At 36.9% G+C, this 23,135-nt stretch overlaps 1 protein-coding gene across 1 annotated transcript; it reads right to left on the bottom strand.

Moving 5' to 3' along the window:
- Window positions 1-298: 298 nt before the first annotated feature.
- On the bottom strand, window positions 299-7,672 carry LOC134798995 (cytochrome P450 6k1-like). The gene is made up of 9 exons (XM_063771420.1): window positions 7,514-7,672; window positions 5,155-5,355; window positions 3,861-4,013; window positions 3,186-3,370; window positions 2,780-2,928; window positions 2,092-2,210; window positions 1,882-1,987; window positions 952-1,200; window positions 299-471 (listed from the first exon to the last, which is right to left on the bottom strand). Exons 1-9 carry the CDS (start codon window positions 7,670-7,672, stop codon window positions 299-301), a joined length of 1,494 nt encoding a protein of 497 aa, XP_063627490.1.
- Window positions 7,673-23,135: the final 15,463 nt, after the last annotated feature.

Below are 23,135 nucleotides of genomic sequence, written 5' to 3'. Positions count from 1 at the left end.
GAGGATTGTTGTACAGGTAAATGCTTTGGTTTCATTGCACCCTTCCCATGCCCATTTATACGAAAATTCTAGATAGCGAAGTTCGGAGTTTTTTTTAAATCACGTTCGATACAAATTATCAAAATCTGGAAAAGGTTTATTTAATAAATAAATACAAAAAAGTAAACACATCTAAATCTTATTTCAGTTCCTACTGCGAATTATTTATTTCGTTCGTTTGTCTAATTGCCTCTATCACTCTAACTTTCAAGAGTGATTGAGAGGCTGATAACAAAGTTTCGGTTTTCGCGGTACACCCTCAGTTCCTCGGTATAAACTCGACAGATATAGGATGCTCCGGCATAAGGAATGGGGCTTTTGACTCGAAGATCACTTTGCTTGGCATCGTCGAGCAGGGCAGAGGCTGGAGCTCCATGCTCAGGATGAGTTCTGACAGCAGGTACCACATGGACATCAGTGCAAAACGTTTACCTGCAGAAGATAATCATGCCGTTGTGATTCAAAAATTTGCATTTTCACATAGGTACACATTTTTGGTTCATAAATGTAGCGTAGGACATCTCTGATTGTTCTAAAGGGCTCATTGCGAGTTTAGTTACATTGCGGACTATTGAGGAAACATTCAATTTAGCCGACCGCTCAAATACCGCTATGTCGCCGATACTGAGGTGGTTTGGGCAGGTCAAAATAAGGCCGCCGGAATAAGCAAGTAACAGACCCCTTCGTTTTGCCTTGCCAGGCCCAAACAGGAGGGGCAAACCAAAGCAGCGGTGGCTCAATGCCATCGCCTGTGTGTTAGCTGAAGACGATGCTGAAGGAAAAAACCGGAAAGCGGACCCTGTCACTGTACGGGACAAAAACTAGGAGGATGATGAAGATGACCAAATGTAATGAAACTCGCGTGCACCGCACCGTCTAAATGAACTCTTAATATTGTACACCAAAACTTACCTAAACACATTCTGGGACCATCTCCAAATGGCAAATACGAGAAAGGGACAAAATTCTGCTCATTCTCGGGCAAGAATCTATCAGGGTCGAACTTGTAAGGTTCAGGGAACAACTTGGGGTCATGGTGCATGCCAATGGCGTTGATGTAGACGGGGATGTTCGCAGGGAGGGTAAAGGAGTCGTTGATCTTGTAGTCGACGGAGCTGATGCGGTCCAGCCAGCCCATTGGAGGGTATCTTCGCAAGCTCTCTGTAAAAGAAAAAATGGTAAAAAAGCTCAATTATGGACTGTTTATTTTCTGTTTATGAGAGTTAATCTAGAAGTTACTAGTAGCTCCGGCTCCACTCATGCGTCTCTGTAAAAGAAAAAATGGTAAAAAAACTCAATTATGGACTGTTTATTTTCTGTTTAAGAGAGTTAATCTAGAAGTTGCTAGTAGCTCCGGCTCCACTCATGCGATTTAAATATGATTTAAGCCATTGTGAGTCATATTTAAAGTTAGTATTTAAATCTTTAAAAATCGAACTTAAATTTACCCGGAATTAATTATTCGGTTCATTTGTTATTTTTCATGTAAAATTTATAAATCATTCAATATAGGGGCTAATATTAATTATGAGCGTTTACATAGACGAAGATTATTTATTAATAAGGGAATAATACATTTTATTCCTACGATAAATATAGGCAATTTTTTAAATATCTGTAAAAATGTCTACTTTTAATGAAATTACTAACTGTCAACACCTTTTGAGTCATAAATGTCATAATTATATTACTTAACTCAATCATAATGATATAGACGTAAATTTTATTAACGGTCCAGGTTTGCAATAATCAGCACCTAAAAATCTATTTTTAGTGTACCGCACAAAACTTTGTTCGCGGTACACTTATGGGATCACTTGTCACGGTATAAACGGTATTTACCTTTAATAACACAGTTTAGATAAACCAATTTCTCCAAATCACTAAAATTGAAGTCAGCACCATCTTTCTTCTTTTTAGCCTCACTTAATTCCTTGTATAGTTTTTCCTGAAAGAAGTTAATTATTTAGATCACCTACATTTAAAACTTGGAAGTTTTGTTTTGTGGATCAACTGTCTATTATGGAACCAAATCATAATCTCTTTCATTACCTGTATCTTGGAATTGTGAGCTAGCTCGTTCACCATGAATGTGAGAGCGACTGCCGAAGTGTCGAATCCTCCTTGCAGCATGATAGTAGCCTGGGCGGCTAGCAGGTCATCACTAAATTCTGAAACATATGGAATTATATTCATCAACAACATAATCATTATCATCATAATCATTTTTTTACTATCCTATGAGAGTTTTCCGCTGCTGGGCAAAGGCCTCCCTTCTTTCCTGCCATTTGATTCTATCTAATGCACACTCGCGCCACTCTTTACTAAATGTATAAAAATTGTACCGCCATGTAATCTAGATTAGATTTTCTTAGATAATATTTGTTATATGTACCTGCCTATTATAGTTTATATTTATATATTTATAGCACAATTTAATTTATAACACGTGTAATTTATGATAGTCAAATTCACTATTTCAGTAACCTGTATTTCCGATATATGTGAAATGATAGTTTGGTGTTAAGAGTTCCGCCACTCTATTGAGAATGAGTACAAGTTTCCTATTATTTTTTATTGTATTGTATTTATTTATTGCAATTCACATGTACATTACAGGTTAATTTCGCGCGGTTTAGGTGAAAAATGGTAGGTAGTGGTAGGATAATGGAACTTGTGCCCGTTTCAGCTAAGCTGCGTGAAACTTGTACCCCTTTATACTATAACCACAAAGTTTTACCTTGCCCATCGTCAAGTTTTTCTTTCTTCATCTTAACCAAAGCGTCAAGAAGATCATTGTTTTCAAGGTTGTTGGTTGTTCTGTGTTCAATTATCGTATTCACAGTCTTTCTAAAGAAATCCACACTTTTTTTCGGGAAAAACGAGAACCTGAAAAATGGGAAAAAATAACGAAGGGTGGGAAATGAGCATGACTGCCATGACGTGGCGGTAATAAAATTTGGTATAAATAAATATACAGTGTGGCTAAAAAATAAGTGCATTCCTGATGCCAGGCAGGTTTTGGGATTATACTGAGCAACTTTTACTATGGAACCAACCCCGAAATCGCGAAATATAGGACGAATATAGATAGATTGATAATTAACTTGTTGCTAACTGATGTACATTAACTAAAAAGATGATACCTGAAAATATCCACAAGAGCAGGCCAGAAGAATATGCTGTAAATAGACAGCCCGCGAAACCAATCGAATCTCATGAACTCCCGAGTAACAGCACGGAGGGCACTGTCACCAGTGCCGACGGCATCGTTCTGCATGCCGAAGAGGGATGTTCCGATGATGTCGGTGGTGTAGTCAGTAAAGAGGGTCTGGTAGGGGACAGATAATTTTATGACCAAATACAAACAGACAATAGTTTGTGACATCAGTGGCCACATATGTAGCATAACTGGTTAATGATATGGAAAGTCGGTGGTATACCTATGTATACACTAGCATCAGCAAGCGGTAGTAGCCTAAAATAATTTTGTGACAATATAACTCTGTATTTGCAATTTTGTTAAGCATTTTATTCATTACTGACGTAATATACGTACGTGATACCGTTATTTCTGACGTTTCGTCACAGGTTACACCGGTCGCGGTCGCAGATAACTGTTTGACGGGACATCAATAATCCGCGACTACGACAAGTGTAAATGTAAATTGTGTAAATTCGTTACAGATTTGATATGTGTTCAAAACACGAATGTTACATAATTATTTTATTTATTTTATCCACCATCTTATCAGGCAATGCCCAATATAGTCAGAGTACCTACATATCAAATGTTTTAAATGCCAAGGTCGTGAACTTGCCCTAATCTCCGTGGTCTTGTTGTTCGCCTTATCTTGCTGTATTCGGTTGACGGTCGCTTTTGATTTAGACGACAACAGGCCATGCATCGCCTTTAGCTTTGCTGCCGTGAATATGTATGTTATACGCCGCCTAATGTTACTCCATGTTGGATCCTAAAAATAGATAAAGCCCTTGATAATGAACTGTGTTCCTGGTTCCTATATCTAGACTAGTTTAGAGTAGTTAAGATATATTTATTTTTAATTGAAAATTATTTGTTTATTTTAGTTAAATTAACAAAAACATCGTGAAGTGTATACAGAAAATATGGGCCCTCTCGCGCTGATGGAGGCACCCTAGGTTAGGTTTTTTAAAATGTGTTTAAATGTATTTTGTGTGTGTTTTTAGATTTTACATTTATACTCATATTGTAAAAAAAAAATGATCAATCCTAAAGTTTACTTAGCTAAAATACGAAATGTCAGTATGTTATTTCCAGCTGTCATTATATTTTTTCCAGCTGTCATCACGATAAAAAGCGATATCTTAACTTATCTTGCAAATGCAATCGCTTATCTTTACTTGCAACGCGCTCGCAATACCTAACCCTAAATCTCCAAGAGCTACTATTCGGCTTTACAAACCAACTACATAGAGATAGACCAAGATAAGTCTGCAACGATTTTAATAGCATACGCAGTGCAAAGTGTTATCTATACTTACGTCATAATTTCACAGAAGTTTGACGTTTAAAAAAACACTTGCACTGCGTGAGCTATCAAAATCGTTCCAGACTTATCTAGAACTTACTCTACACAATCTTATTTGTGGTAGGGCCATATTCCAATGTAAAAATATGGATTATTTTATTAGAAAGCCTTAATCTGACTATAGAAAATTATCGAAAATTATTTAACAAAACATTGAATTATTTTAGTTTTTTGTTTTTTAATTTATAATTATGATTGACATGACATATGTATTTCTGTTTTGCTTTATTAGGTATGCTTTGATGTGTTGTTAAGTTTACTTGATTGAATTGATTATGTTTACAAAAAAAAAAAAAAAAAATAGAGGGTATATTTATTTCTTGTCTCAAATGTATGAATCTTGTATTTGTAAATCTACCTTTAATATAGTTTAGTCATGTAAGCCTGACCTGTAATTTATATTATAAATAAAATATGAGTATGAGTATGAGTAAAATGTTTTTTTGTTTATTTTTTTGACGTTTAGGTTGTATTCTTAAAAAATGTAGACCAGTATTTTTATATAATCTTTGACGATCTTATTGCGAAATTAAACCATACTCACTTTAATGGTGAAAATGTTAAGCCCCCCAACAGGATCAGACTTTCCGGATGCCAAATATCTGTTCCGGAAAAGGTCGCTGTCAGACAGCAGGATACGCCTCGTGACCTCAGGATCCGCTACCACCAGGACAGGCTGCCGGAATACCCAGATTCCAGTTAACGGGGCTTGGAACTTTGCGTGCAGATCACGCATCCATATACCCTGAAAAAATCATCCGTTATGTATACTTCTGCCACCAGTCACCAAAAATGGTGTCTCTCTGGTGTTACACCATAAATCGTCTGCAATAGACGCAAAGGCCAATGATGATGATCAGCAGAGTTCGGACAATTTATAGCAAAAATAAATATTATATGGAACATGATACAATTTTTTGAACAATTTTGAACTGCAGTTTTTGAGTATAATCTGGAAATTTTATATTTTTTTAAATTTTATGATGAAGTCAAAATCACTCTATTTAAGGCTTATTGTACATCATTGTACACGTCAAGTCTGTGGGTTAGATATACTCAGCGAGCTTACAATGCCTTGCGCATTCAATACAATAATGCGTTTCGGATGCTGTTGAGACTGCCGCGTTTCTGCAGCGCATCGTCCATGTTCGCCGAGGCGCGCACAGACGGTTTCAATGCCGTGTGGCGCAAGAAAACGGCCTCACTGCTTGACAGAGTGCGCGGGAGTACATACCAACAGCATTCTAAACATGATAGCTAATAAGCTAGATTGTCCTCTGTTATGGGCAATGGGTCAGCGGACAAAGTCACTTTTGTTTATAAATTATTAAATATTTTATTAGGTTACTGTTGTTACTAACATAAATTCATTAGCAAATAACTAACAAATGTATGGACCATAATTATGTTGTCTTTAATAAAGTATTTTTTTTATAAAGATTATTTTTACCTAAATAATATGAGTTTAATAAATGTTGTCCTATTTTGAGATATAAATGATTGACTGATGATCAGGCACAAGAGTTTACGCACACATCACCATTACGGTTACCATCAGTTTGTCACTGACATAAACGCCGTCGAGAACGGAATTTACTTTCTATACGTCCCGTTTGCACTAATATGCGAGTGCGAGCGAGATGTATAGAAAGTAAATTACGTTCTCGACGGCGTTTATGTCAGTGACAAACTGATGGTAACCGTACATATCATGTAATAACAATGTACTTAACTTAGAAATTAGTTTTTCATGCCGATAGAAAGTTCAACAGCCAAGATTGACCAAAAAGATTATTCGGTTTCGGCTTAAATATTTTGTACTCAAATAATTTTCACTGATTCGTTTATTTTATCAAAGGATTGCGGGACACCCGAACAATTTTTATGCGTTACCAGACTGTTCAGCGGGCTCAGCACGGTTCCATTTTGCTCGACTATCACTATGCGCGTCCCTTTCGCACTTACATACTTGTTAGAACGTGACAGGCATGGTGACAAGGGATAAAAACGCGACCGTGCTATGCCGCCTGGTGTCGTAAGAATTTGGTAGGTCCTCCGGGACTACCAAATTGCATCACCCTTCAACCTGAATTCCTGATCTGTTAACAACTGGGCTGAAATGCACGTAATAGCGTAATCGCAGACTGGAACACCCGCAGCTTGTGACTAGGTCTTCTCGATGGGTGGATCTTAAGTTTGAAACTTATGCCAGCTGTTGCCACATGCACCCAGCAAACCAGCTGTAGTGCACGAAATAGCGTGATTGCAGCTGGAAAACTCTCAGCCTGAAGCAGGTTTCTTTGGTATACTTTGTCATATTCTCTAAATATGACAATATATAGGGGGGTCAATTTTTAGGGTTCCGTACCTCAAAAGGAAAAACGGAACCCTAATAGGATCACTCGTGCGTCTGTCTGTCCGTCTGTCACAGCCTATTGTCTCGGAAACTACTGGCCGAATTAAGTTGAAATTTGGTAGGTACACATATGTAAATTAGTGACCCAAAGACATGAAAGATAAACAAATGAATTTTAAACATGGGGGCCACTTTTGGAGGGTAAATGAGAAAATGAAAAAATAAAGTTTTTTTTTACTATATTGTCTTATAATATACATAAGTATATCAAATAAAAGAGCTCATTTTGAGAATTTCAAATATTTTTTTATAATTTTAAAATAATTAGGTTAGAGGTTATTTAAGAAAATAGCCAAAAAATGACCATCCCCCCCCCCTTTATCTCCGAAACTACTGAGTCAAAAATTTTGGAAAAAATTCACAAAATAGTTCTTTACATATAGATGACAGGAAAACCTATTAGAAATGTGCAGTCAAGCGTGAGTCGGACTAAATGTACGGAACCCTTGGAACGCGACTCGCACTTGGCTGGTTTTTTTGTACCCACCACATTCTGTTTGAAGAAGCAGTCGAAGTTACCCAGCAATGGGTGTGGGGGGGAGTGCGGCACACCCCGTTCAGCCCAGAAGCGACTGTTCCTGCGGTGCTGAATGTACAATATGGCCAGCAGACAGACAAACACAGTGATTAGTAGTGTTAATAACATCGTGCTGTAAAATTGTACAAAAAATAGATCAGTGGTTAAGGGTCAATCAATCAATCAAATGATTTATTATCAGGCAACTGAGGCCCATAGATTACCTTACAATTCTTACAAACTAACACATACCTATACAATAATTAAAATCTTAAATACAAAAAAAAACATTTTCGTGACGCAGTTTTCTGTTGTGGCCTGGTCTGGTGTTATTAAACTACAATACATGTACAGGTAAATTGGTTTATCCTATCTGTTAGAGAAATTTTGATAAAAAAATAATGTCTCCTACTCGCAAAGCCGCAGGAAAAAGCTAAACAGTAAAAAACAATTAACGCTTACCTATTACGGCGCCGTAATATTTACTAAAATCGGTCATCTGCCGCGCGGCAGGCAAAGGCTTTAAACTCTTTCTTATTTTTAAAATTACAACTTGATTCATTCGCTATTTTAATGCAATTATACGAGTAAAAGATTACCCGTACTCTTTACATTCCGATTGTATTTTTATAGAATAAATTGAAACTGATAAGATAATAGTCAATAACACAATACAACAACTGCCAAACTTTACATGAAATAACTGGAGCGAATCCACCGAGGTCGTATTTATAATAAGTACCCATAAATTAAGGCCTGTGCACACCGGATGCATGTGCGTAAACGTGCACGTGCACGTGCGCGTTGTAGTATACAGATCCTTATGAGAGACGGCACACCACTTGCGTGACGTGTGCGTGTGCGATTCCAACATTTTAGCGCACGTCACGCACACGCGCCCTTTATTGTACCAAATACAATGTCGTTGAATACTTAATATGACCCTCTCCTCTGACTCCATACTTGAAGTCACGCTACATGTATTAAAGTCGCTCGAAAACTACATAATTTCATAAAAGAAAAAATAAGTGGATTTCTATTTTTTTCTTAGCCCGATAGTACTTAATATATTATGTAGTAAAAATGCCGTGCAATCCCTAAACTGCAGTAACGGCAAAAACTCGATATCCAGATAAACGCAAAAAGTTTTATTTTCATTGATGTGTTAAATATTTAGTATAATTTAATTATGTTAGTAATAATTTAACTTCTCTACAAAAACATCTATTTTATGCAGTAACCAACGCCCGTAGTACCAATATTTTATAAAAATACTATCTAAGTCACAGTAGATGAAATTCCACTGTCCATCATTAAAATGCATGCAAAACTCGTGGTTTTTATTGCATTAGGTAGTGTTTGTATGTATTTTGAAGTCTGTCTGAGAATGCAGTATAAACTCTAAATCTAGAAAAAAGTCTCATCTTTATTTCAGGAAACACCAAAGTAGGTATTTGATTTTGAGTTCGTCGTATTTAATACTGTGTGTTTCGAATATTTTTATATACCTATATTAGTAGGACCGACTGATGTTCCTAAAGGTAGCAAGTAAGAGTTTTGTTTTTCCTATAATTAAGGAAAAAGTACATTTTTCACTTGTTTCATGTTTGTCGTAACTGCAATATTTATATTGACCAATCGCAGCCGGCGTGCACGCGTGATCCCGGGGGTATTTACCCGCTGCGCGGCAAATAGTTGCAGATTTAGAACGGAATGTAAAAAATCCACGCGGATTTAAACGTTGAATTCGTATCGAAATTTAGGCACCAAAATATTGGTAAATATTTTGGTTGAATTTCAGGATACTGGAAGAGTTTGAATGTTGGTGTAGTTAAAGCTGGAACCTATATCAAATGCCTTTGAAAATATTTTTAAATGTTTGTGATATCATGCCAAAAGGTGGAGCATAGAAGCAGCTTTTGTTATACAGTATGTAACCAAGTGGGGATAATCTGTGCGTTGTGTTTAATTACCTACATATGTTCACGATAAGAATATGGAGTTTGAACATTCACCTTCACAGGGTTATAAAATAATTTAAACCGATTGCAAATAATTAAATTTTAAAAACATAAAGGTAACAAACCATGTCATTACACTATACTCCATGTAGACGTTAGCCAGTTTAAACGTAAGATGCTGTTTAGCAAAAATGTGACAACCAACAATTTTGAAAATAAAATGTCAACACTCAGCGTCAATTTCTTGAGATGACATCTTATTGCAAAATGGATGTGGATTGACACATTATTGCGTATCAGTATCTTATTACATACTGTATACTTTACAAAGGTTTTATAATTATTTTACATCTAAATGTACAAAAATGCACTCTTTTATAAAATCCGGTTATAATTCCCGCTGAGCACACTCATGCCTTTTCCCTGCATTACGAATGAAAGAGGCGCTCAGTTACCGCACAGAGAGCTGTTTAATAATAAGCTGTGCTTGTTTAAGTGTTACGGCTCTACAGCTTTTCATTCTGGGGAATAGAATTAAGTTTTGTATTTTAGCGAAATAACGTAAAATTTGTCTACTTTACTCCTCACTGGATAGTTGTGCCCCAATAGTTTTTATAATATTGAAATGAATATAGTAACTAAATCACAACCAAATTTAGGTAAGTTTTACAATACGACTGTAGTGACGGTCTATTTCTTTAAATCGGCACATTATTTATCAAACATACTTACCTACCACAATAAAGTAATTTTAATTTTCAACCTAAGTTTAGTATTTTGAGCAAAGTAGGCACATTTTACGGCGTGTAGAAAACAAAAAGAAATACAACAAGGACAATTGAGTTTGACACAAAATTTATTTCGAATTTTATTGTCCGTAATTTTTGATTGCACAAAAGACTGTTAAAATTTGAAGCATCATGTCTGAAAGCCGGCAGGAGGTATTTTTCTATAAGACAAAAATCTATAATATATAATTAATCGTTGTCGAGCAATAAGTTCCACTTAACTCAGTAGATTGAAATAAATTGTTAATCGCCGTTAAAATAAATAGGAAATGGTTCTAAATAATATACACAAAGGAATGCCTACATTTGATTATTCCTGGAAATACTTTCACGTAACATTAAATCAAATTTTATGTAATTTACACGAAATAAAGTAGACATTTTCTGTTAACATAGGGCTTACTTGAATTGAGGCCAGGCTCGCCTAAATATTCTTACGGACGTCATATTTCATGTTTCATGTGGTCGATGTTTGTATAAAATAGATACAAACTGCGAGCCACTGCTTTTGAACCGCAGCCACGTCCCAATTTATTTAAAATCTCCGTTGAAAATAAATAATACTTACACGCGTCGACAAAAACCGACACGAACTGTGTAGCTAAGTAGTAGCGACCGACCGCGAAATTCCATTAAATTCGATTTAATTGTCAATTTAATTGCCTATCAGGGTCGTTAATTATTAACAAATTTAAATTAAAATCATCATTTGTCGAGCGACTCACATCCGAACCTGAGCGGGGGCGCGCGGGGCGAGGGCGGATGATCGAACAAAAAAAATATTAATGGACGATGATCAAAAGGGAATGATGATCGATGATTTTACTCTGGCTATTTGTCCTTGTTGTATTTATTTTGTGCAATAAAGTTTAAATAAATCCACCTACTGTGATAACGTCCAATTATACCTATCGTAGAGAAGATATTGTGTACCGCGGTCTTGGTGTGAAATTACAAATGTACAGTCAACTGTAAAAATATGGGTGTACAAATCATCTCAATAATATGTCGCATAACTCTTATGTCAGTGAATTAAGAACTAAAAAAAAACACTACACCCATATTTTTACAGTTGACTGTACCTACCTAATTGTATGCTCGAAACGATCCTACCTACCTACCTTCATTGCCGCGCCCATCAGGGTTTCATGTGTCATTTGTGTACCTAGCTATACTTTTAAGTACTTGAAAGACCTGTAATGTACATGTGAAATGCAATAAATAAATACAATGCAATACAAATGTTCCCGCCTTTAAAATACTTATCATAACCTGAAATGGGGCTGTGTACAAGGTATTAATCCATTAAGCCCCATTTAGACGGTTCGAGAAAATCGAGAACTTGCATGCAGTTTTGTTTACATTTGACTCTGAACTGAATTCATTGTACTCTGTAGTTACAGACAAGTAGATAGGTAAAGAGAATTTATAATATACCTAGGTGTAGGTACCTAATTTGTTAAAACATCAGCGAATTTAGATCAAAATAATTAGTTCAAAGGTCAGACGTACAATAAAATTTATGGGCTATATTTCAATCTAGCTGTAAATAAGTGATCACAGTTAGGAGCAATATAATTTGATAAATTACCTTTGCTAATGGAATAATATAAAATATTAGTTTCACGAAGTAAAACTAAGAGTATTATTATGTTTTTATGTTTCCAATAGTTTTATTTTGTGATAATATTTTGTATATTTTGAATTATAAAAATAGTTGCGCCAGACGGACGTGATGCAGGGATATTGGACGGTTTTCTTAACAAGTGTAGACCTGTAATAAAGACTGTTTGACCCTCAGGCTATCTTAGAGGCCTAGCCAAGATGAGATACATAGATAAACGCCAAAATAAAATAGGTAATAAATGTACTGAGATGATATCATCAGGTGACAACCAAAACTCGCTAATTACCACCACAAGTTCATAGCCAAAGTGAACTGTATTAGTACCATAATAAAGTTGATATTTGTATTTTTTTTAGTAATTACTTAGTGAGTTTTGCTTGTCACCTGACAATATAGGTATGCTGTGAAAAGTCACGCGACTATTAACGATTCTAGCCCCGGTGTGTTGATTGCAACCCCAGGGATAATGTCACATGCGATATTATGACCCACATAAATTACGATGATCATCCAAAGCCCAGATTCTTGATAGCTCCGGAACAAATTGTGAAAAAGCTTTCCTAAAAGAAGTTTTCCATGAAAACGGATATTAGGTACAATAATTCAAAAAGTTTGTGCCACAGACAGCCATAATTCATACCTCTGACTTTTTCAGTCGTATGCTAACTTCTAGTCGAGTCATAAATTCAATATTGCTAAACATTTACGCAGTAATAGTATGATAAAATTGCAAAGAATGAGAAAAAAAGATAATTTATAAATTTTGATCTATGATAGGTATGTTTTTTTTATATTATAGGACAATTTTACACAGATTGGCCTAGTCCCACAGTAAGCTCAATAAGGCTTGTGTTGTGGGTACCAGATGACGATATATATAATATATAGGTACATATATACAAATACTTATATACATAGAAAATATCCATAACTCAGGAACGAATATTTGTGATGAACACACAAATAAATGCTCGGAACCAGGATTCGAGCCCGGGACCTCCTGCTTCGCAGGCAGTGTCACTACCGACTAGCGTTGAAAATTTCCGGAAAAAATCCCGTTTCTTTCCAAACGGCTCGTTTTTTTCGGATTTTTACGGAAAAAAACCATGAAATTTACCGCTTAAAATTTTCCGAAAAAAACGATTTAAACAGGTTTCAATCGGTTATTTTTCTTAATACTGGTGAGTAGGTGAATGATTATAGACTTACTTTGCCATTGACATCGGATCGGTGTCAGTTCAGTTCAGTTGTCACAGTTGTGTCATTACGAATTGTCATTGTAATGACTTTTTGGATTTTTTCTTTAAAAATACGAAAAAAGCTAATTAATTTTGCCTTTGCCTTACTTGAAATTATTTCCTAGTAACTCGTTAGTAACGCCACTGCAGGAGCATTGCAATATTTCCATACACCTCTGTCCTCAAAGGGGTATTTGCGATTCTAATTTGTCGATGCAAAACTGCCAAAAAGCGGAACTGGTGAAGTAACGAATGTGGGCAATTGGGAAGGCACAGGTAACTAAGGAACAGTAGAAAACTGTAGTATTACACAAGAGTACATACATATTTGCTGGAGAAATTCAAAGACATGGAGCCTGTGAACGTAATGAAATTGGCTAGGTATGGTTTGTTAAAAAATATCAGTCCTATTTGCCTAAATTCTGTAGTTCCATCCACCACGTTCGCGGAGTCACGCACCGATTGATTTGCAGCTATTTTGCGCAATAAACCAGCGTCTCTGCTGAGCAGAACAAGGGACAGCCTAAACAGCATCCAGATGAGATGATTGCTGACCATGTGTGTTGTCCTGTACTTAATGAAATCATTTTAAATGTAAAAATCTAATTTAACTTTTAAGTACTAAATTTTTTAAATGTATGTACCTACTATAAAAAAATGAGATCAATTGTTATCTTAATGGAATAAATAAATTGAAATTAAATTTGAATTTTTGAGCGTGACTCGTACAGAAATTCGAGTCCTGATTTTCAGTTTATAATTTAGAAGAAGTTTTGACGTGTTTGTAGTAGGTACCTAACTTGATGAGTTTTAATGGTTCACGGAAATGGAGATGGATAAATAGGTCATACTATTCGGAGAGGGGAAATGAACAACCCAACCATCGCTTTCGGTTGGAAAACGCCGGACGGAAGCCGTGGCTCCGGGCGTGTACACTCTTGGCGACGGCCCGTCGAGAGTGAGCTATGAGCGGTCTGAACTGGAGCGAGGCCAGAAGGGTCACTGAGGATAGGAAGGAGTGGCGCATGTTTGTGAATGCCATCTGCGCCACTGGAATGCCTTAGGACAATATTAACAAGAACCGGAGTCTAAAATATTGAGTCCTTAAGATGAGGACTTTGGAGCAGGCTTCAAAATGCTACCCATGAGCTCCATCATCCGGCGCATGGAGATGGTTGAAAAAGCTCTTGAGTAGTTGATGGATCTTTTCTAAGGGGGTAATTGCACAAAAGACCCCTATGGGTCGAAGTGTATCCACAAGGGCCCCTGAAAATCATAAGATAAGATGAGGACTCCAACTCGCTTCCCACTTAGATGTTACATATAATCGCGAGTGAGTTGTGTTGCAAGTAATAACACATCAATAACTTTACAATTCAAATGCCGCTACAAATCTCTACAAGAGTCAGATTTTGACAGTCTGTGGTTCGAGAGCTTATTTTAAAACCTAATTTGACGGGCTCCTAACCTAGTCGGTAGTGACTTTTTCCTACGAAGCAGGAGGTTTTGGTTATGTCTGATTTCTTTTCTTTAAGTACCTATGTATATAAAAATATTTTGCCATATAACTGCGACATTCAAATAATAGTCGCACCATAACGAAGATATTCGTGTTCATTTTGGACCTTTAGTTGAAATTGGAAGCTTTTGGGTGGTTTCACTGTACTCGTGGCAAGAAATGCCGTACCGCCATATGACTTTATAGCATCTACAACTGAACAGATGATATGGCCAATGACGAGTAGGATATGACTGTGGAAAGAGAAGTAGATACAGCCGCCACATAAGCTTATTTCTTGGCCTATTTCTCTATCTTAAACTAATTTAATTTCATACAAATAGGCGCAAAGAATGCGAGTTGGACACGGTTTAATTTAGTTGTAATCAGTCCACCGAGTGCGGTCGGCGCTACAACGAGCAGATTCGGCTACAGTCTGTTTGATTAAAGCCAAATTGGATCGAATGCCCCGATTATTTGTGGCTGGATTTCAGTTAGCAGCTTTCGGTGTTTTGTTAAAAATTAACATGTCGTTCGCCATGTTTCTGGTAATTAACGAAGCCTGCGTAATTAATGAGTACGGTTTATGTAGAAATTTAAATTTTCTATTTGCAATACCTACTGACATTTATAAATGAATTAATTTCCGCTACTTAAGAGTCAGGCCCCACGGTGCGTCGCGTCGCGTCGCGCCGTCGCAACGCGTTAATTGTGGCATGTCAAAAAACGCGACGCAACGCACCATTGAGGCCCCTCTCTAAGGGTTGCCTGGAAGAGATGGCGTTTAAGCGTAAAGACCGTCTGTTGTCTACCTCTACTTGAATTGCTATTTTCTTTCTGTACCTCATATTTACTTCTATTGAGGTACCTATGCAAAAAAGAATAGTATTTATATTGTGTTGTATTGAACAAATTTAAATGAAAATGGAAGCAGCAACAGTAATGTTGCCACCGTAGTGCAGTTGCAGTTGTGATCAGAATGTTACCTTATAAGAATTATGACTGAGAAATTGTTTCGACGAGTACGTCAAAATGATGAGGAGTACGTGAGGTTAATGACATTTTAAATTAGATTTACTACCAATATATTGGCGTTTTGTGACTATTTAGGCCGTTGTAGAAATAAAACAAAGAGCTGTGCCACGTCGTGGAAATATGGCCGCGGTTCCGTACGGCCTTGTTTATGTGCCGTGAAATACCGCCCGAGGACCCCTATAAACACGGAATGACTCAAACACATGGTGAAACAGATACATCACTTTAAAGGGGCCCACTGATTAACAGTCCGCCGGACGGTATCAGCCTGTCAGTTGTTCGGAACTGTCAAAATTTTGTTCTAACTGACAGGCCGATGCCGTCCGGCGGACTGTTAATCAGTGGGCCCCTTAACTCAGCTGCACAAATGGCCACTTACTTTTATTTTTAAGTAAGTGAGTAAGTAAGTAAGTTAAGTATGTAAATATTCTTTATTGCACCATAAAGTAAAAAAAATACAAAAAGTGAAATACAAGCTTAAGAATAGGTAATAACAGGCGGTCTTATGGCTAAAAAGCGATCTTTAAGCCAACCAGGTAACCTATCATACTTCCAAAAAAAATGCATTGACTATATAATTTTTCCAAAGTTACCCCCTGTATAAGTTTAATGCAAAAGTGCTAGGGTTATAGTATTGCTGACTGTACAAACACATATTTCTTAACTCAGTCATCATTTTATAAATTCTATAACGGCGTCACTAGGAAGCCTATAGGTCGGTTTTATTTAGGCTACATAGAAAATCTGACGGTTTTGGAAAAAAGTTTTTTGGCAAATAAAAATTCCGGAAATATGTATGATAGGTTGACACACAGGTCACAGCTGTTTAAATTTGAATAACAGTAGATATTTGGGGGTTAGTCTAGTTACAATCTTTAATAATATAATTTAAAAAATCATTCGTGTCGGTAACTGTAAATCATCAGTAACTGGCCCAAAAAGCACTGCAACGGGAGTTGTGGAAATCAAGGGGCTCAGGCCTTTGCCCAGCAGTGGGATACTATAATGAGCTAATTAAAAAAAAAATCGTATTGGAGGCCAAGACTCATTTTGGGTCCCTGCGCCATTACTTCAACTTCAATTAAGTATTAGCAGTAGTAGTAAGTATGTGGCACCTAAGTATATTTTGAGGCAGCTCTTTCGCCCTACCCTGTGAATCGTTCGTTACGGCGGCTCGTATTTTATTTGCGAATAGGAAAGGACTTACATTAGAATGTGATTAATACTTTTTATTTCTTTTTTATTGCCCTCTCAGTTGACAATCACAATTTCGCTACAAAAGTCCATTTGGCAACAAATTATTGCGCGCTTTTTGTACATGGATTGGAAAAGATGTGATAATATTATTACTGTAGACGAAAAGTAAATAAATTAGGTCTTTTTTGGGGAGAAAAGTATGTTTTGTTCTTTTGTGCGAGGTAAATTGGATCATGACATAACAACTAAAGTCACATTGAAGGGCAAAGTATTTATTTGAGTGTATTTACAACAACATCGTTATCAGCTATAGGTAACTAATAACATAGCTATAGTTGATAATGGTTTTGATAAAGGTATTCCTTTAGACACTCTTAACTGACAGTTCGTAAACCTAATTATAAAAGGCACAAGGTAAACCGATGGAGAGTTAAGGGTGTTGCTGTTTATACTGCTTAAGACCGTTTTCACATTGTCCGATCCGATATCGGATGTAGGATCCTACATCCGCGTAGTCAGGCCGCAGGGCGCGCCCGGGCGCCATCTTTACAGGTCACGCACATTGCAACAAGCATTACGCCTACACAGTCATACGCACACAAACAAATATTATCGGTCCCACAGCTGACGGGGGGCTCCGACATGGCTGAATTTATCGGAAGCACCTTTCCGATACCGGATGTCGGAAGGCGTCTATGACAAAATCAGCTGCAGGAAAGTGCCGTTGGCATTAAGTACGCCTTTTTGCGTTATTTATCGTTTTTTAGTAATAATGATTTATTAAATTCATAAATAAATACAGAGGAACACATATAAATAATATCTTACATTTTACTTCCTTCCGACACCCGATATCGGATCGGACAATGCTGCAATGTATGAGACACTCGAAAAGTTATTCAATGCTATACCTAAGAACTGATGTAAAAAGTAATGAAATAAATGCATTTGTATTTATTTTTATTTGTATTAAATACCATACCTGAATATGTACAACTTGACATATTAAATAAAGTTATTACATAAGTTTCATTTACCTAATATAAGTATTCGTTTTCATGTACATAACTATGTACCTATAGAATTAAGTAAGTATAAAACCTAATTAAAGTTATTTAATAATCGTCTTATCACCCCTAACTAAAAGTTGTAAATGTATTAAACAAAAAAAATAGTTAAAATAAATAAAAAAGGTAAAATATATATTATAATACTAACTAACAAATCACTATGCCTATATGCATAAAAACAAACCTAAAATGCATCCTTAATAGTTATACTTAAGTAATTTATGAGTAATTTAAGATTAATGTGTTTCTTTTGCATAAAATATTGAAAATAGAGGATGGCGAATCCTGTTTCCACCGTGATACAGTCTAATACTAGTACGGGGAACAGATGTAGCTTACTTCATTCATAAAAATCATAAAATGTGACGTCCCACGGTCAAAGGTACCTTATGGCGGGTATGGAGTTATGCATACCCCAGTAATCTACAATAAATAACCTATCGATAACACAAAAGATCAACCTTCTAGGTTGCGTAGTTACAGAGATATGATTTTTTGAAAATAATGTTGTGAAATGAGCAACTTTACGATAGAGAAGTTTTAAGTTTAGCCGCCTAAAAAACTATGTTCCTGAAGTAAGTTACATAGTTGACTACAAATAATAATGCCTTATATATCTGAGATTAAAAAAATATTGCGACTTGTTCTGTAATGCAAATAGAAACTTTTGATATCGACTGATTTATGTGTATACTAACCAATCTCTTGAAAATAAAGTTTTATTTCATTTTCACGATTGATTGCAATGAGCTCTCAAGATTTAAATTGTATCTATTAGAAAACGACACTGACAGACAGTTTAAGCAAAAAACAATACCGATTTAGAGGTGAAAATGTATTTTCTGACTTTTTCATATAAAATCACAAAATTGAATATTTTTACTTTTAATGTGACACACAATCAATTTTTCTGAGCACATATGAAAGAAATTCTGTCATTCAAATGAAATAAATCCTAAAACCCCAACTAAATACTATATTTAACCCCTTATGCCACTTTAAACTTACATAACAATAACAGTATTTGCTCCATACATTTACGAAAAGGTACCTTATGGAAATAAATCTAATAATACATCACTACAAAATATCAATCATATTATAGTTTATCTTTTATGAATAGAAAATATTAATTTACATTAAACTGCCCCCAATTTAATTAGTTCTTCGTCATAATAATCTTAAAAAAGACCAATAATTTGTATGTAATGAAAAGGTACCTTGTGGTCAAGTTACATGATGAGGCATGATGATGATGGAACGGTTAGGATAAACTAATAATATTTTGGGGTTAAGATGGTATAAATCGTCTATTTCTTATCAATAATATATTTCGGTTGCTATTGAAGATAAGCGGCATTGAGGTTCAATGACCTCAGATATTCCATAAGGTAATGCGTCGGGTATTGGCATTTTTCAGCAAACCAATGGCTGATTTACTGCATGCGACCAAACCAAATGAAGATTATTCTAGTTAAGAAAGACTTGACGAGAGTAACTTTGGTATAATAGCAGTCTACTTGGATTTGTGATGTCGGTCTATGTACGGTTATAATATTTGCGAGGCGCCCCAACCAGAACTGAAATTATCAAATTAGTTTTGCAGAATGCTAATACAGTTCTCTACCAAACTTCTTTTCCCGTATTGACTAGTTTTTTTGGGAATTTTCAATCTTTTTTCCATAAGGTACCTTTTCTACTAAACTCTGAGACGACATTACTAGGCTTATAACTAACTTATAACAAAAATAAAAACAGGTAAACAAACGTTACGCATTAAGGTTTCAGATCACACAATAAAAAAAAATTGAGCATTTTTTCACCTCTTTACAAAACATTTAATATCTCCGAAACTAGAAACCCTCATAAGGTACCTTTTCCCGTGGAACGTCACAAATGTTTATATTATTTTATTGTAATCTTTAATACTAGTGCAGTTAACTGGCCAATTGTAGACCTTATTCTAACGACTTAGGGATTATGGTTGGTCACTGAACTGTGCGGTAACTACGCCATTATTTTCTTTGCACTTAGCGGCTAAGGTTATTAACTATAGTTATAGTTGTGAACTAAATTGTAAGCTAAAATTGTGTCCTTTATTACTGAATAAAGATATTTGTATTTGTATTTGAATTTGTATACCGTATTTGGCATTATACAGCATGTACATATAAGGTTGAATGATTTGATATTAGCTTGACCGATATGGGGACCGCACCGGATCGGATGGTCTCATCGGAAGACCAGCGCTGGAAGTCGCCAACATCGTGAGATAAGACCATTTCTTGGAACTTTTTCCTTCCTTTGTTTTTTCTGTTTTGTATAGTTTTTTTTGTGTGTTACGAATAAAATATTTGTATTTATTTTTATTTCAATTAATACATGACATGCGGTTCGTATACGTGATAGTCTAATATTAACTTGTAGTTACCTGTTTATGAACTGGGAAAATCATCACATCTCAATATCATTCACATTTTATTTGGAATTTAAAAAAAGCATATTGTGTACATTCTTTAATTATGTAGGCTTTAGCAAGATTAAAATATTTACCTACATATATTTATTTAATCGTATGGCATGCATGATTAGGCAATCAGAGTACAGCTTTGAGGTTGTTAAGCCAGGCAACTACGTCGGGTGTCAGGGCATCCAGATCCTCAGCTGGGCCAGGATAGGAGTGAAGAGGGCAGCGCCGTAATTATGTGCTCAGTGGTTTGTTCTTCTTCTTTACCTACATGTATTAGTTAGAATCAAACATTTTTATTTTGGATATATTAACACCAATAATTATATTCTGCAAAAGCTCAACGTATAGAAAAGCGTCGAAAAACGTAGGACATCCGCTACGTCGGTACATCACTCAACTCTGTGACTTTTTGTGCAGCCGCGTCCCATGTTAGGGATCCCTGCTTGAATCGAAATCGAAACTATCGTGAACGAGCCTTTCACTAGAACAGTAGATGCTTATCTCTTGCCAGAACCTTTCCATAATGGTTTACAGAATGTCTCATCTAATCCGCATCGGATCCGTAATCCGCCTTGGGCTAGCGTGGGGACTGTAGCCCAAGCCCTCTCGCGCATGAGAGGAGGCCTGTGCCCAGCAGTGGGACGTAGATAGGCTGAATTATTATTAGTATGTCCTTTCCACATCTCGGGACCATGGGGTCCCGGCCGAAACCAACAGCGCCAGGTGCAAAGTCTATTGCAGTGCAGCACTTTTGTGCTGAGATGGGAACTAAGATCATAGGCTATTGATTTGAACGTTGGATGGACTGGATATCGGGCTATGGGAGGTGACTAGCGGGCACCTGCCGTGACAATCAGTCTCAATATTGTTAAAGACAGGTGGTGACTCGCCAACTCAATGGCCGCACGCACAGTGCGACAACAGGGCAACACTTTGGAGTGGCTATGAGGTTGTCGAGAGGTGAGTCTGCGGCAGCCAGATCCCGGTAATCCGTTTAGCAGGCCGCCGGCGTTATGACATTTTACACTTCCAACCTGGAGCATAGGTCCCGCTCTTGCGACTCCACTCAAGGCAAGCACAGAGGCGAGGGCCAGATGAAAGTGCCCTCTGGAATAGGGGTCCGCGGTGTCGCCACTCACCGTCAGCTCGCCACAAGCTACCTTATTATTATTGTCTCATCTGTCAGTGTCAAAAGTGACCTTTTTGGTTGATGAAATGTCGCTTTTGACACTGACATATCAATTATAATATTGAAATGAGATCCAATAACTAAAACTCCAATAAGCCTGAAAGATTAGCTCACCGAAAAAAAATATTTTCTACAATACTACCAGAACGTATAGTAATTAAAAATATAGTTATACCTACTAAAATCCGGTAGTAATAACAAAAAATGTTGTATCGTGTAAAACTTGTTTTTTAAACATCACTGTTAAATTCTAGTAAAATGCAATTTAGTACTGCTTACAATTTCGTTGTATATGTAAAGATGCAAGTGTTGTAAATATTAAACGTTTGTCTCGTTTAATATATGCATCGTAACACTAACTATTGATATGTAAAAATAAAGATACGAGTGTACACATTACAAGTTATTATGTTGTGGTTACTATAATGCATTGTAGTCTGAACGAATCAAACAGTTGTGCCAACACCACGGTGTATGCGCGGGTGGCGGGGGGCGGAGAAAGGAATTGCGCAAGTCACAGAACAGCAGCCATTACGCCAGCGTCTTACGTTGCGGCCGGTCGATGTTTTTATTTACGTAGATCCTGTCCATAATTTTATTGTAAACTAGTACAAGTGTATCTGTATAGTAAAAGTGCGTGTTGTTTGCGTGTTGCTGACACAGTGAAATGTGCGGGCTCCGATTAAGGAAAAGTCCTCCCGCACCGATGTGGATAAGGAGGGATTCACACTGGTGGAAAGGAAACGCAAGGCGCGCAGGGCGCCTCGTAAAACTCTGTGTGGCACTGCGGAGCCGGTTAATTCTGGCCTACGAGTTGCGACACCGAGTAAGGCGCTCTACGTGTCTCGCCTGCATTACTCCGCCGGGGCCGACGAGGTGGTGGAGTACGTCCGCCGGAAGACTGGCTACACGCTGAGGGTGCACCAGCTACAGTCGCGTCACTATGTGCACTTCAGTTCATTTGTAGTGCGCGTGCCGCGGCCTCTGCAGGACACCATCGAAAGCGCGGACTTCTGGCCGAAGGGTGTGGTGTTTCGGCGGTTCCGGGGCAACCTGTCGAATCCTACGCCGAGTCAGACGACGCTACGGAGCCACGCTGTTACGTCGTCGCCCAAATCCAATGTTTAATTTGTATGTCATTTTTGTGTCTATTGTGTTCTTTGTGGAGACAAAATGTTTTTTTCATTTGTAGTGTCACAGTGCCTTGGTTTTACTGTAAACACAGCATTATTTTTAATCAATAAAATAAAATAAAATAAGTGTGCTTAAAAACTTGTCTGTATTTACTAGAAGAGCAGTGTACTGGTTATATATTGATGTTCACGTAACCAGAACCCACTGTGCTGAAGGGACTTCTAAACGGGCCATATGTTCACTGCAATATGTGGCCGGCAACTATTAGTGTCCCTCTCTAACATGTGAGTAAGAGGACACCAATAGTTGCCGGCCACATATTTCAGTGAACATATGGCTCGTTTAGAAGCCCCATTAGCACAGTGCGTTCTGGTAACGTGAACAA

The sequence above is a fragment of the Cydia splendana genome, chromosome 17, assembly GCF_910591565.1.
Source record: "Cydia splendana chromosome 17, ilCydSple1.2, whole genome shotgun sequence".
Lineage (NCBI taxonomy): Eukaryota > Metazoa > Arthropoda > Insecta > Lepidoptera > Tortricidae > Cydia > Cydia splendana.
Note: the sequence above shows the minus strand (reverse complement) of the source record. Positions and strands in the feature narration are given on the sequence as shown.

What these genes read in the sequence shown, in the direction of transcription:
- LOC134798995 (XM_063771420.1), bottom strand. Translation starts at nt 7,672, where the DNA reads ATGTTATTAACACTACTAATCACTGTGTTTGTCTGTCTGCTGGCCATA. An exon ending in GCTTCTTCAAACAGAATGTG is followed by an intron (nt 5,356 to 7,513) that starts GTGGGTACAAAA and finishes TGATTTTTTCAG; the next exon opens with GGTATATGGATGCGTGATCT. An exon ending in TCTAAACTGTGTTATTAAAG is followed by an intron (nt 1,201 to 1,881) that starts GTAAATACCGTT and finishes TTTCTTTTACAG; the next exon opens with AGAGCTTGCGAAGATACCCT.